Source organism: Terrapene carolina, unplaced genomic scaffold (genome assembly GCF_002925995.2).
Source record: "Terrapene carolina triunguis isolate 2854851 unplaced genomic scaffold, T_m_triunguis-2.0 Scaffold836, whole genome shotgun sequence".
NCBI classification, from domain to species: domain Eukaryota; kingdom Metazoa; phylum Chordata; order Testudines; family Emydidae; genus Terrapene; species Terrapene triunguis.
The window spans coordinates 3,110,229-3,125,820 of NW_020665187.1; the positions used below are offsets into that span (position 1 = coordinate 3,110,229).

Here is a 15,592-nt window from a genome sequence, read left to right on the forward strand (position 1 = left end):
CTGAAGTTAAGTGTTTAGTAGGTTGGAATAAAGAATGGGCTTCCTGCCAGGAAAACCAAGCCCATGAATAGCTGAGATTGTTTTCTTTACACCTGCTCTTCCAACCCCAGCTCAAAGACATATAAAGGAAGACGGAGCAGCTGTCATGTCAGGGGGCGCCTACTTCTCCTGTCCCAGCTCTGTTCTCACGCCGTAGCTTTGTCATAGTGCTCCGGAGTCCTCTTGGAACAAGCCACCATGAGTCGGCAGCTGAACGCCGGAGCCGGAGGTTGCAGCAGGGGCTTCGGCAGCGTCTCTGCGATTGTTTCCAGTGGGGGCAGATCCAGCTGCACCTCTCTGAGCCGAGGAAGAAGTAGACACTGTGTCTTTGGCAGCAGAAGTCTCTATAATCTAGGCGGGATTAAAAGCATTTCCAATAGCATGATTGGTGGAGGCTGGCGGCTCAGCGGTGGCTTTGGTGGTGGCTTTGGCACTAGTGGTGGGGCTGGTGGCTTTGGTGGTGGTGGGTTGTTCGGTGGAGGAATTGGTGGTGGGAGGAGTAGCCCTGGGTTCCCCATTTGCCCACCTGGTGGCATCCAAGAAGTGACCATCAACCAGAACCTGCTTGTGCCACTCAACCTGGAGATCGACCCAGAGATCCAGAAAGTGCGAGTGCAGGAGAGGGAGCAGATTAAGACCCTCAACAACAAGTTTGCCTCCTTCATCGACAAGGTGGGCCCGGTAGTTTCTTAATTATTTTAATTGTCGTCATCATTGTTGCAGATTCAGCAAAGCCTCCATAGTCGTGATAACACTTTAGCATGGGCCTAAATTTAAGCATGTGCCCAAGTCCTGCTGAAATCATCATAATCATTACTCTGCATCTAAGGACAGCTAGAGAGGTGTGTAGGGGGATACATAGAGTCATCAATAGGTTGATCAGTAGTGGAATGTGTAGGGGGTAGATTGATAAATAAACAGAGGGTCAGATGCTACAGATTTTTTTAATTTCCATAGAATTGAGAATAGCAAATGACCAAATCCTGTTGAGGGCTAACCAAGATTTCCCTGACGCTGGAATGGGAGATGAGCAGGTTGCTAGGGTAACTGACCTGCCAGTGCTCTGGAGGATCGTCTCCAACATCTGGGGCCTCTTTTCTCTGTTTGGATCTCAGGTCCGATTCCTGGAGCAACAGAATAAAGTTCTGGAGACCAAATGGAACCTGCTGCAGCAGCAGCCCACGACAAATGCTGGGAACAACCTGGAGCCCGCCTTTGAGGCCTACATTGGCAGCCTAAGGAAGCATCTTGATAGTCTGGTGGGGGAGAGGGGAAGGCAGGACTCAGAACTGAAGAACATGCAGGATCTGGTGGAGGACTTGAAGCACAAGTATGTGAAGAAAGCGCTGGGTCGCGTTCATGTTCTCCATGGACTAAGGGCCAGGTTTTTAGAGGCATTTAGGCTCCTGAAGATGCAGAAAGGCACCTAATGGGATTTTCAAAAGCACCTAGGTGCCCAGCTCCCAACGTGCTTTTGAAAATCCCACTAGGCGTTTGTGACAGAGCTGCCATTTATTGAGCGCCTCCTCATGCAGTGCTGTCCCTCTATTGTCCCTCTTCGGGGCCCCTGATGAGCTCCACAGAGTCTCTCTTGTGAGTAGTGCCAACCTCTACTTGGGACTGGTTTAATGACTGCAGACAATTCCACATAGTCCTTAGTGTCTCAAAAATAAAATCCAGCATTGCAACCCCAGGGCTTCACTCCAGTCTCTGGCTTTTCTGCCCACCCCAGTGGAGTTCTTCTCCTGCCAGCATCTGTTCTTTGCAGGGTTGCTACTCGTAGCTGTTTCTAGCTAGAGCTCAGCCTTCCGGATATAGCTTCCTTCTCCTACCTGCCTCTCCCCTGTTCTGAGGGAGAAGGCTGTCTATATCCTGCCTTCCTCCAGAGAAATCCTCTTGATTGGCTGGAAGAGAGGAGAGCCCTAACTCATCCTAGACTACAGGGCTCCTGGTCCTGGACCCTTAAAGGGACAGTGTCCTGTTCCCCTCCTCCCCCATCCAACAGCTAATTTCCTGGGACTGTTACTTCTTCTCCACTACAACAGTGTTTCTCAAACTGGGATCGTCGCTTGTGTAGGGAAAGCCCCTGGCGGGCTGGGCCGGTTTGTTTACCTGCCCCGTCCGCAGGTCCGGCTGATCGCGGCTCCCACTGGCCGCGGCTCCCACTGGCCGCGGTTCGCCGCTGCAGGCCAATGGGGGCTGCTGGAAGCGGAGGCCAGTAAGTCCCTCGGCCCGCGCCGCTTCCAGCAGCTCCCATTGGCCTGGAGCAGCGAATCGCGGCCAGTGGGAGCCGCAATCAGCCGGACCTGCGGACGGGGCAGGTAAACAAACCGGCCCGGCCCGCCAGGGGCTTTCCCCACACAAGCGGCGACCCCAGTTTGAGAAACACTGCACTACAAGGCAATTTCCAGTGTTTTTATTCATTCCCGCTTTCTGGAATGGGGTCTTCTGGCCCCCTATATATTTAAGGGCCAGTATACCCTGTTACAGTGTCTGTCTACATCTTTAGGTGCCTAAATACCTTTAAAACTCTGGTCCTTTGACACTGCGTAACTATTAGGCTATGTGCCAATGTTCGAACATGTTGATTTCACCGTATACACGCAAACCAATGAAAAGAATTTCAATAGTTGTTAATCGGAATGTACTGACAGGCAAAATAAGAAAACTGCTGCTTGAGAACTTATTCAAGTCCCCTCTTCATGTGTATAAAACGTGTTGTAATACCTCCGTTAAGCAATTATTGTCTGAACCTTCACCTCACGATTTCCTGCAATTGGGACCATTTAAATCAATAAAAATAATGTTCAAATATGCTTATAGCCCATAGTTTTGTGGAACTGTGGACATTTAAATTGATGATAAAATCTAAAAAAAAAGGTTAAAAATAAACATCGACGTTATCTGTCGAAATGATAAAAACCTAAAGGTTGAATTCTGCCAACCCTAATAAGAATTCTGGGCTGGTGCTTTGCAATAAGTCCTTGGACAGTGTGAAGCATTTAACAATGCTGCAGGTGCTGGATGAGAGATTTTTTTTAACCTGAGCGAGTGCAAAAGGGTGCCGGGTGGGATTTTCAGAAGCACTGAGCATTGGCCTAACTCGACTCCCATTGACATTGCTGGGAAAACGGGAGCAGGGTTACGCCAGCCACGAATGCTTTCGAAAGTCCCAGCCAGCACATCTACCAGTGCAGGGATAGCACGGGAATTGCAAGCAGCGCTGATTGGAAAAACATCATCGAAAGAGGAAAATTGACCAAACTAATTTTGCGTGTGTTGGGTATGTGAAATTGTATCAAAATGTGGACGAAAATTCCTGCACAGGGAAAAATATTGAAACAAAAAGATTGGTTTCTGAAAGTTTTCATTCTGAATTTCATTTTACATTGAGTTGACATGGTGATGGTATTTTTGTGATGTTTGCATTATTTGGGACCTGTCAGCAGTAGTACTGCGTATTGTCTTCTGTCCTGACAGATACGAAGAGGAAATCAACAGGCGCATGGCAGCGGAGAATGAGTTTGTGCTGCTGAAGAAGGTGAGTAACACCTTATCAAAGATTAAGGGTTGGTTGTCTCTGCTCCACTCTCATGGATGCTAATTGGAGCATATGCCTTGGTCCAGTGGTTAGGGCTCTGGGCTAGGATTCAGAACACCTATGTTCTCCTCTTGGCTGTGACCTTGGGCGAGTCATTTCTTGCCTGTTTCCTCTCCTATGTCTGTCTTGTCTATTTAGTTTGCAAGCTGTCAGGGGCAGGGGCACTGTCTTACTACGTGTTTGTACAGCACCTAGCACGATGGGGTCCTGATTCAGCAGGATAATTTGTGATGTAATGAAAACTGTGTGAAAATGACATGCTATCCCTTTAAGTGTGATGGGTTTCCTAGTCCTGCTTGCAGGCTGGGGGGCTTTGTAGGAAAGCGTGCGATCTGGGCTTTGAGCAGTCATTCTGCAAACAATCAGCCTAGAGCAAGGTGACCCAGGCCTCTCCTTGTTAGGAAGCAGTCTGCTTTGTCTCGCTTTTTCTTTGGTTCTTGTGTGTTAGGATTCTGGATTCTAAGAAATAAAGTAGTGTATTGCTGCAACCTTCCAGAAAAGGTGTTTTATGTTCTTTGTCTAACTTCTCTGTGTGTATGCCATGAACATAACAATAATGTTGGCAGGGGGCATGCATGGGGAAGAGAAGATAGTACAAAAATAAAAACACCTAAAACAAAGGAAACCTTGGACCGTTCACAAGAAGGGAAGTGGCTTTAAAGATATGGAGAAAAGGCTTGGCCATAGGCATAAGTTGAAGGCAATGCAGTATAGTGGTTAAAGCAAGAGACTGAGAGCCAGGGCATCTGAATGCCACTGGCATGCTGAGTAACTTTGGGCAAGTTGCTTTCCTGCTGTATGCCTCAGTTTCCCCATTTGCAAGAGGCACACAATACTGACCTACCTAACTGGGACAGAAGGTCATGAATGTTCATAAATTTTGGGTGAGAGACTTTAAAAATATATAAATTACATAATAGAAGCCAGGTTTGATTTTATTTAAACCGTTTGTATTTCTAAGAGTGGGATTCACAGGCAAGTGTATAGCTAGGAATGCAGGTATATGTGCACATAGATAGACAGGTGACTATTAGATACAGATAGTTACACAGTTTGAAAGGACTGAGGTGTTAAATTTCAGCTAGAGTACAACTGGAAGGCACGTTTGGAATACAACATTATGTATCACAGCATTAGGGCCAGATGCATCTACACTAGAGCTGGTTAGAAACGAAGTATTTTTTCTCATGGAAAATTGCTACTTTTGGGCAAAATATTGAAAACTGGAATCTTTTGGCTAAAAACCAAAATAATTTGATTCAAAATGCTGCTATGGTGCCACATTGGAGATGTCGTTCAGGTGCCTTATGCTCACTTTCTCCTCTTCTGTGGGTAGGGTTGCCAACTTTCTAACTGAAGAAAACCAAACACCTTTGCCATGCCCTTCCCTTCCCCGAGCCCCCGCCCCTGCTCACTCCATCCTCCCTCCCTCCGTTGCTCGCTCTCCCTCACCCTCACTCACTTGCTCATTTTCACCAGGCTGGGGCAGGGGGTTGGGGTGTGGGAGGGGGTGAAGGCTCCGGCTGGGTGTGCGGTCTCTGGGGTGGGGATGAGGGGTTTGGGGTGCAGGAGGGGGCTTTGGGCTGAGGGGTTCAGAGTGCAGAGGGGGTGAGGACTCCGGCTGGGGGTGTGGGCTCTGGGGCGGGGCCAGGGATGAGGGGTTTGGGGTGCAGGAGAGGGTTCAGGGCTGGGGCAGGGGGTTAGGGCATGGGAGGGGGGGAGAGCTGCAGGCTCCAGGTGGCGCTTACCTCAGGTGACTCCTGGAAAGTGACCAGCATGTCTCTCTGGCTCCTAGGCGGAGGGGCCACGGCGTTCTGCTCACCGCCCCACGGCTCCCATTGGCCGCAGTTCCTGGCCAATGGGAGCTGTGGAGCTGGGGCTTGGGGTGGGGGCAACGTGCGGAGCCCCTGTGGCCATCCCTACGCCTAGGAGCTGGAGGGACATGCTGGCCACTTCCCGGGAGACGCATGGAGCCGGGTATGGAGCCTGCCAGCTCCACTGTGCCGGCAGTGCCGCCAACCGGACTTTTAATGGCCCAGTCAGTGGTCCTGACTGGAGCTGCCAGGGTCCCTTTTCGACCAGGTGTTCCAGTCGAAAACAGGATACCTGGCAACCCTATCTGTGGGCCAGGCTCTCTCGCTGGACTACATCTCCCATGATGCATTACTTTGTTGCCTCTTGGTGAGGAGATAGAGTGGTGCATCCTGGGTGATGTAGGCCGACCAGAGAGCCCAGCCCACAGAAGAAAATGGAAGGGTAAGGCACTTGAGCTACAACTCCCATAAGGCCCAGTGTGAACTGAAACATTTTGGGTTTAGTCAAAAATTTTTCAATTTTGAGCCATTCGGTACTGTGACAAAATTATCAACATTTTCCGTGGAAAGCAGACACTTTTCATGAAAAATTTAATTGAGACAAAAACACGATGTTCAATCAAAACGCAGTTTGGGTAAAAAAGTTTTGGCCAGTCCTAATCTCTATCCTCTGGCTGCTTTGCACATTACTCTGATAATGCAAAGTGGCCATAAATCTGGATTAACTGGCTAAATGAAGCTGATAGCTGCTTTGCACTGGGCTATATCAATGCATCTGTCCCTGAAAGCACAGAGTTATTCAGTATTAGTTGACACACAAGCAACAGGTGTTTTGGATGCAGCAAAGTCAACCTATCTAGAATATGGAATACATTTCCCATTCTGAGAGACACTGGGGAAGATTCTCTCCACATGGCACTTTATAGCACCAGGAGGTATAATTGCTCTCTATAAATGCATCAGAGACCTCAACACCAGGGAGGGAGAAGATCTATTTAAGCTAATGGACAATGTTGGCACAAGAAAAAATGGGTGTAAAGTGGCCAGGAATAAATTGAGGCTGGAAATTAGAAGATGTTTCTAACCATGAGAGGAGGGAGGTTCTGGAACAGCCTCCCAGTAGGAGTAATGGGGGGAAACAGTCTAACAAATGTTTAGATGGAGCTTCATACATTATAATGAATAGTGTGACCTGCAATCATAGGAGACTGTCCTCAATGACCCAGGAGATCCCTTCCAGTCCTGTGTCCCTGTGTCTCAAAGCTGGGCCCCCAGGGGACCCAGCAGACTGTCACCTCGCTGTTCCCACCCGCTGTCTCCCTATGAACCAACTGAGCAGGAGAGATGATGAAACCTGAAGTTACATCAGGGGGGGCTTCCCTGGGCCTGGTTGGAGGAACATCGTGCTCTCTGATTGGTCAGGGCTTCCTATTTAAACCCAAAGAGAGGCGCAGGAAGTTGTCTACACAACTGGGCTCTGCCTGGCTGCTACATTGGGTCCTGCCTTCTTGCCTGACTCCTTAACCATGCTTTCCTGACCTGTTCCTGGTTCCTGCCCTCCTGGTCTCTGGCTCCAGTGCTGACTCTTGGCTTGACTCTGTCTCCTGCTCCAACCACTAGACCTGGCTCCCTATGTCCTGGCCCCGACGTATCTTGCCTCCTGTGCAAGGCGTGTGTGAAACTCTGTTGTTCTGACCTGTTGGTGTTTTGCATCCACTTTGCATTTACTTCGTATTACTGGAAATTACCACACCAGGAGCAAGGCAACGGGAAATCAGCCCTTCCTGTTCTCGAAACTGTCACCTGCTCCCCTGAGCTTGAAAGAATGATCTCCATGGCCATTTTTCAGGACTTGGATGCTGCTTACATGAAAAAGGTGGAGATGGAGGCCAAGGTGGCTGCCATGACAGATGAGATCAACTTTCTGAGAGCCCTGTATGAGACGGTGAGGATGTTCTCGGTTCTCCTACTCCACACAGAAATGCCCCACATCATGTTTAGTACTTTTCTAGAGCACCTTAAATGTTTATATATGTCTTATACCTGTCACCAGAAAAATTGCAGTGGTGGAATTTCTAAGCAAGCCCCTGACTGCTTCCAGAAAACTTACAAACATGGCAGCATGGCCCAACACTAAGGAACGGAAAGGTCTAAATAGCAGGAGAAGTTGGAGGACAGTAGAATAGTTGCCCAAAGATCCAACACTCAATGCCACATTCTCCCCTGACCTGCATCTTGTATATACACCAGTGCAAAAATGAGAGCAAACAATACTGAATCTAAAAGGTAGAAATCTACATCCATTTTACCCTCACTACGCTGGTGTGAATGACCATGCAAGGCAGAGGTGCTGGAACAATTTTTGTAGTGGGGCTGCTGAGAGTCATGGAACCAAACTGTAAACCCTGTATATGATGGAAACCACTTCAAGCCATGGGGTGTGGCAGCACCCCTAGTCATAGGCACCGACTCCATGGGTGCTCTGGGGCTGGAGCACCCATGGGGAAAAATTGGTGGGTGCTGAGCACCCACCAGCAGCTCCCCGCCCCCCCCGCCCAGCTCACCTCTGCCGCCGCTCTGCCTCCGCCTCCTCCCCGAGCGCGCTGCAGCCAGCTTTTCCCCCCTAGCTCCCAACGCTTGCGCCGCAAAACAGCTGTTTTGCATGTCTGGGAGGGAGGGGGTGGAGGGGGAACGTGGTGTGCTTGGGGAAGAGGCGGGGCCGGGGCAGGGATTTGGGGAAGGGGTCCAATAGGGGCAGGGAGGTGGCGGAGTTGGGGCAGGGACTTTGGGGAAGGGGTTGGAATGGGGGCGGGGTGGGGGCGGGGAAAGAGTGGAGTCGGGGTAGGGCCGGGGCCGGCCGGGGCCTGAGCACCCACTGGCGCCGGGGAAAGTTGGCGCCTATGCCCCTAGTTCCAGCACCTATGATGCAAAGTGCCAGGAAAAGGCCGAGAATCTGATCCTGATGTCCTTAGCAAGAACACGACCCTGTTCCCACTGATGTCAATGACAAAACTCCAGTTGACTTCAGGATTAGACTCTCGGTACGCACCCAGGCAAAACTCATACCGAGTACAAAGAGAATTCCACTGGTGGAAGAACTTCAGAGTGGGGCCCCCTCAGGAAGAACATCATTGCAGAAGTTCTGTAGTCATTTAGATAAGACATAAGAGTTTAGGAAGGCCTAAAATTCAAAGCAATCTCTATTAAGAATCAAGATGAGACCATCCTTCGCCTGCCTATTATAGTGTTCTTGCACTTTCCTCCAGGGCAGCTGGTGTTGGCCACTGTCAGAGACAGGATGCTGGATTAGATGGACCTTGCGTCTAGTCCAGTCTGGTAATTCCTGTGTTCCCAATGTGAGTGTGTGTTACAAGTCCCAGAGAATTTGAGCTGTTACAGCCCCTCCCCTACTCTCAGCTTTAGCTCAAGTTGTAGCTGTTCATCCTTAAAGCTCCAGAGGTCATCTATTCATTCCCTGATGTTGGCCAAGAGGGTGCCTGTAACGGTAAGACATACCTGAGAATAATACCATGCAGGCTAGATGATATATGCAAGGAAATAATGACAGATACAAGTGACCAGCCTGATAGATGTGGGCTTTTGGAGACCAACTACTTAGAAAAAAATACACCCATGAAAATTCTGCATAGAGTTATCTGATGGGTAAACTCTGGGCTAAATCTTATTCAGGCAAAACAACCATTAACATCAGTGGGCGTTTGAATAAGACATGAGTAAAGGAGGGTAAGGACTGTGAGGTTCATTCCTTGTGGCTCAGTACAACATTTAACCATACGAGTCATTTCCCCTCATTTTTATTTTCGGTAGCTAGATAAATAAGTACATACGTATGGCACAGCGAGCTAGCTAGAAAGACAGCAATAAGAGTTGGGGGAAGGAGGAAGAAATACATAGAGAATGATAATAGATGAGAGCAACAGGTTTCTAGAGAGAATCATAGAATTGTAGGACTGGAAGGGACCTTGAGAGGTCATCTAGTTCAGTCCTCTGCACTCATGGCAGGACTAAGGATTATCTAGACCATCCCCGACTAACCTGCTCTTAAAAATCTCCAATGATGGAGATTCCACAACCTCCCTGGGCAATTGCATAACCACCCTGACAATTAGGAAGTTTTTCCTAATGTCCAACCTAAACTGCCCTTACTGCAATTTAATCAGCATCTGGCATCTAGAAAGGGCCACTCACTGATGGGGACTTTGTATGTTTTTCAGGAATTGGCACAAATACAAAGACAGATCAGTGACACCAGTGTTATCTTGTCTATGGACAACAACCGAGCCCTGGACCTAGATGGGATCATTGCTGAGGTGAAGGCTCACTATGAAGACATGGCCAACAGGAGCCGAGCTGAAGCCAACTCCATGTACCAAGGCAAGGTGAGTCATCGTGTGGCTTCAAGGTATGGAGCCATACAATGCTCATGGCTTTGCCACATGGAAAAGAGTCAACCAGATCTTCTGTGCACCTATTCTGTGGATAAAATAGAGTTTTCCAATTCAGCACCACTTATGTGAACTAAATATAATTAATACAATGTTTATAGTAGTGATATCTTGTCACATTGATTTTTCTGACTTCTTAATGACATCTGAAAATCTACTTATGGCCCCACCAGCATAGTATCTGAATGCCTCATGTATTTATCCTCACAACACCTCTCTGTGGCAGGTATTATTCCCATTGTACAGATGGGGAAACTGAGGCACAGAGTGACTTGCCCAAGATCTCTTTACCAATGTCTGTGGTAAACCATGGAATTGAACTATGGTTTCTCAAGTCCCAGGATAGCACCCTAACCACCCTGCTAAGGAATACAGAACATAATGCAGGAATAAGAGAGGTACCTGTCACTTTAATTAAGGATGCTGTGAAATATATCCATCTCCCATTGATTGGATAATCATGATCAAGCAGGTGTGGAGCAGCTGATGCTCCTAGTTGCTTCTCAGAATTAGCCCTGATCAGGTTAGATCTGCCTTTGGAAAATATAGTCTATTATAATAATTTTTTTTTCTGGCCATCAGTTTCAGGAGCTTCAGGTCACTGCTGGGAAACACGACAATGATCTGAAAAACTCCAAGCTGGAGATCTCGGAGCTGACCCGGCTGATCCACAGACTGCAGGCTGACCTTGAAAATGTGAAAAAACAGGTAGAGCACATCTTCTTATTATAAAATGAGCAGATGTGCTATGGACCCTGGACATGAGGGCAACTGTGACAGACTGCCAGATGTGCTTTTCTCGTCCTGAATACTGCCATGGTGCCTGTAATGGTGCTAAAAACAAGGAGGTTGTTTCTGCTTAATGTAAAACAAATGTGTTCATCCTGAACTGAAGCTGGGGGAAAAAAATTCATCCAAAACGTTTGTGTGTGTGAAAAATGCAGAAACAGCAACACCACAACGTTTTGGTTTCGCTGAATTGTTTTGGTGGGAAAAAAATTCCCCCCAAAATCAAAACATTTTGTTTTGACATTTTCAAAATGTTTCCATTTTGGGGGGCTCAAAATGACTTTTCATTTCAAAATGTCAATACATTTTTTTTAAATAAAAAAGATAGTCAACATCAACACAAAATGTTTCAATTGTGTAGAACCAAAATGTGATCTAAAGGGAAGTTTTGTCTTTTACTTTTCTGATTTGCTGAAAATTTGATACATTTTGTTTTCGGTTCGACACAAAACAGTTTCTTTTCTAGTTTTTGGAATTGCCACTCAACCAAAAAATCCTTCATCCACACAGCTCTGCTATGAACCCTGGCCGCTAGTACAGAGTGACAGATGTGCTCTTCTTGTCCTGAATACTGCCATGGTGCCCATAGTGATGCCAAACATGACACAAGAGGCCCTACAATGTCAATGAAAGGAGTTAGTCCCAGGGCAAATCAAGTCTCATCCACATATTTCATGATTTCTCTGAAGAATAGTTAAAAAGTGCCTATGGAATTTAACATCTGTATATGATATTGTGAGGCGTTATATACAATTGCCTTGATCTAATTCAGTTACAGTAAAGACCAAGAAGGAATGAAAGAAATGGATTTCTTTCTTTCTTTCTTTCTTTCTTTCTTTCTTTCTTTCTTTCTTTCTTTCCACCTAGTTCATTTCTCTTTCCATCTAATGCCTCTTTCCTTCCATCTGTCTACCCACCTAATCATCTTTAAATACACTTAGATCATCTATCTATCCATCTAATGCCTCTTTCCTTCCATCTGTCTACCCACCTAATCATCTTTAAATACACCTAGATTATCTATCTATCTATCTATCTATCTATCTATCTACCTATCACATTTATAGTGTGTCATTCACCACAGTATCTAGGTACTGGTTCTGGTCTACATGGAGTAAAGATGATCCAAAGGTCTGATGATAAAGAGTTCATTTAAAAGTCTTAAGGCCTGTTTCAAAAGTCCACTGAAGTCAATGGGAAGATGCTCATTGACGGTCATGGGGTTCCAGATGAGGTGCTGAGAATGGATGACCACATGGTTAGTTTGCTTTCTTCTTTTCTTTGCAGTGCGCCAAACTGCAGTCGGCTGTTGCCGAGACAGAGGAACGTGGGGAGCTTACCCTGAAGGACGCTAGAGAAAAGCTGGTTGAATTGGAAATGGCCCTGCAGAAAGCTAAGGAGGAGACGGCTCGTTTGCTGCGTGATTACCAGGAGCTCTTGAATATCAAGCTGGCCCTGGATATTGAGATTGCCACGTACAAGACGTTGCTGGAGGGAGAAGAATGCAGGTGCAATATATACATAGGTCCTGACTTTTGCAAAGCAGCCTCTGTTACGGTTGGTGTATACTTTTTTTGCCCACAAATCATCGTGCTTGCAGGTTTCTGCTGGCTGATTCCAGAAACCGAAATATTTCACAGGGTTCTATCAGTTTCATCAACATTTTCACGGGAAGTAATCGCAACATTTTGTTTTGACTTTAATAGATTTGAAATGCTAAAGTCGAAACACGTTTCAATAGGTTCAACACTGTCTGCGGAATATTTAATTTAACCAAAAATCCAGAGATTTCGACTTTTCGTCCCCTTTGGGATGAATCCAAATTTTGAAATCTCGGAATCTCCCACGGGACCAGCTCTAACCTACAGGTGATTAGATGGAGATCCAGTGGTTGGGGAAACTCTGAGCTTCGAGGACTGAATAACCCTGTTCCAATCACTGTTCTTCCATCATGTGACCGCACCCTCGTAGTCTCCAGTGAGCTGTGCTTGCTGGTATACAAGAGGTGTCCAAACCTTGGGGGAGGCACCCAAAACTTGCCTCACACCTGCTCTAAGAACCGTATGACCTCATTGAAATGCAGCGCTAGGAGCTGCACTGCGCCCTTTTGAAAGCACATGCCTTGTCTACTATTGGGAAGGAAATTCTGCAGACACTTGGCTTCCCTTGACTTCAGGTTTCAGGGTGTGTCCTAACTTGTAGCAGCCAGGCTAAATCAATGACCTAAATGGTGTTTCTTTCCTCAACAGGATGTCTGGAGAGTGTGCCAGTGCTGTGAACATCTGTAAGTAACTTGAGCGTCTATTTGCTAAAGATAGGAACAGGCAAACTGGAAGCCTCTATTCTCCTCCACCCGACCACTACTCAGCACAAGACAGAGTGGGAAACAGTTTCCTGGTGGTTATCACTGGTCTTGGCTCTAATGATGCTTAGAGCAGCCCAGTAGCTGCTCTAAGTTGCACCATTGGTGTAGGGTCCTTAATAAACCCAATGCCAGTGGAGGATTGGCAGCATGGAACTATACTCCACCATGCCCCCTTTTACAGCCAATATGCCGCCTTCCCTCCCCTGACATGCTTCTCATGCCATGCAGGGGATGAGCAGCAGTATCAATGCAAACACGAGACTTCTCAGTTGTGCATTTGCACCCTGATTATAGACCCTTTGCACAACCTGAGTGATGCATAGAGGCCCTAACTAGAACTGTTTGGAAAATGTCGTTTCTGCCCGCCCCCAATGGAAAATTAAAATTTTTTTTTTGGCAAAAATTCGAACCCCACTATACCTTGATTTGGAAATACAGCTGGGACATCTCATGGGAGTTGGAGTACATGTGCCTCATGGGCCGGGCTCCCTGGTCAGACTACACAATCCAGGAAGCCACTAAAAAGGGGGTAGAATGCGGATCATAGAATCATAGACTATCAGGGTTGGAAGGGACCTCAGGAGGTCATCTAGTCCAACCCCCTGTTCAAAGCAGGACCAATCCCCAGACATGACCCAATAAGCTAGTTCATGACACTGGCTAAACAAATGCGTTTGGGTTTCGCTCTGCAAGTCATGGGCTGCCGCTGGAATAACTTGAACATCTCGGTCTTTTGCAGCAGTAGTCAGCAGCAGCTCTGGAGGCGGGAGTGGGATAAGCTGGGGAGGAGGAGGAGGCGGGCTCAGTGTCGGAGGAGGCGGCTCCAGCTCTGGAAGCGGAAGAGGCATTGGAGGATACAGCTATGGAGGCAGGGGAGGGAGTTCCTGTGTGAAAATCATATCGACGACCTCTTCAAGCAAAAGAACCACCAGATGCTAAAGCCTAGGAACTGTAGTCATTATCACCTTTATTGTGGCGTAGTGGGCAGAGCACTGGACTAGGACTCAGAAGACCTGGGTTCTAGTCCCAGCTCGCCCACTTCTTCCCTGGGTGACCTTGGACAGGGCTCTGTGCCTCAGTTTCCCCATCCGTAACATAGGGATAATGATACTAACCTCTTCTGTAAAGCGCTTTGAGATCCACTGATGAAAAACACTGTAATTGAGGTAGGTATTATTATTGTTGAGACCAAATATCCACATGCTCACACCCAACACTATCACTGACAAAGTGACTGGTAACATCACAGTAACGCAACTGCTGTGACCAGAGATCTTGTTTCTTCTGAATTTCCCTCCCAGAAAAGTTTTACCAAAAAGATCTTGAGCCTGAAGATAATTCATTCCCCCTGCCCCCATCTCTACTGCACTTTGTATCCAACTTCCTGTATACTGCACTAGAAAAATCCCATACATTTCTGCAGTCTGGATGCGATCATGGATTGTAGCTTGCTCTCTGCTTTGTGTGTTCCTACTGTACTTGTTGTAGCCGTGAAAGAAACATTTTCTGTGTTGTTCTTCTAAGCCAGGGCCTTCAAATGGGGCTAAAAGACTCAGGCATCTGACTCCCATTGACTTTCTATGGCAGTGTGTACATCTTTAATATTCTTTTAAAGTCACAGAGTTAGTCCCACTGAGTTTCTTTCCATTGGATACATTAATCCCAATGGGCCAAAATTCTGGTGCAGGTCCATTGAAAATGAAGGAATAACTAGGGAGCTGGGCAAATAATCTATTTTTCGGCTTGGGGGTCAACTCAAAAATTTGGGGAAAAAATGGTTTCGTATTGAATAAAGTTTCATTCAATCCGAAACAAAAACATCTTCAGTTTTCGAGTTGCATTTAGTTTCATGTTCATGGGGTTTTCAACATTTTTAAATGTTTTTTTTCCCAAATTACATTTATGTTAACCCCTGAGCAAACTGTCGTTCCGAAACGAAAAGTCGAAACAGTTTATTTCAGCAATTCCAATTGTTTTTCTGTCTCAGCTGAAGCTATTTGCTGAAATTGACCCCAATTCACAAATAGTTTTGATCAACCCAATTTTTCAGCGAAAAAAGGATTCACCTGAAAATTTCCACCCAGCTTTAGGGGTAACGAAGAGGAGAATTTGGCCCACTCTCTGGCTCAGCAGGGTAAGCCCTTGTACTCCTTGCTCTGAGAGCGGTATGAAACATTACCACTAATAAACAAGATGCATTCCTATCTTAGGAACAAATCTTGGGAGTTCCAACTCCTCTCTTGGCCTTGATACCACACAAAAGTTGTACCACTTTAACTTCACTGGTAGAGTTAGTGCTATAGTGTGGATGAAGTTATACTATTAAAAAAACAGTTTATGCCAATATAGCTTATTCCTGTACACGCAGAGCAATAAGCTATATTGGTAGAAGCACTCTTATGTGACTGTCCACATTACGGGTTGTACCAGCATAACTATTTTGGCAAAAACACCCCCCCTAACTGAAATAGTTCTATTAGTACACAATCTGTTTGTTGACCAGGACTTAAAACTCTCA

The 15,592-nt window shown here is 46.6% G+C and overlaps 1 protein-coding gene across 1 annotated transcript; it reads left to right on the forward strand.

Moving 5' to 3' along the window:
- The first annotated feature begins 237 nt into the window (after positions 1-237).
- On the forward strand, positions 238-14,013 carry LOC112119690 (keratin, type II cytoskeletal 5-like). The gene is made up of 9 exons (XM_024218449.2): positions 238-711; positions 1,155-1,369; positions 3,520-3,580; positions 7,304-7,399; positions 9,690-9,854; positions 10,503-10,628; positions 11,997-12,217; positions 12,959-12,993; positions 13,814-14,013. The coding sequence occupies exons 1-9, from the start codon at positions 238-240 to the stop codon at positions 14,011-14,013; spliced, it is 1,593 nt and encodes a 530-aa protein (XP_024074217.2).
- The last annotated feature ends 1,579 nt before the right edge of the window (positions 14,014-15,592 follow it).

Excerpts from the sequence above, each read along its gene's own strand:
- LOC112119690 (XM_024218449.2), top strand. The coding sequence starts at position 238 with ATGAGTCGGCAGCTGAACGCCGGAGCCGGAGGTTGCAGCAGGGGCTTC. Across the intron at positions 3,581-7,303 it reads AGTTTGTGCTGCTGAAGAAG|GACTTGGATGCTGCTTACAT; the intron begins GTGAGTAACACC and ends GCCATTTTTCAG. Across the intron at positions 9,855-10,502 it reads ACTCCATGTACCAAGGCAAG|TTTCAGGAGCTTCAGGTCAC; the intron begins GTGAGTCATCGT and ends TCTGGCCATCAG.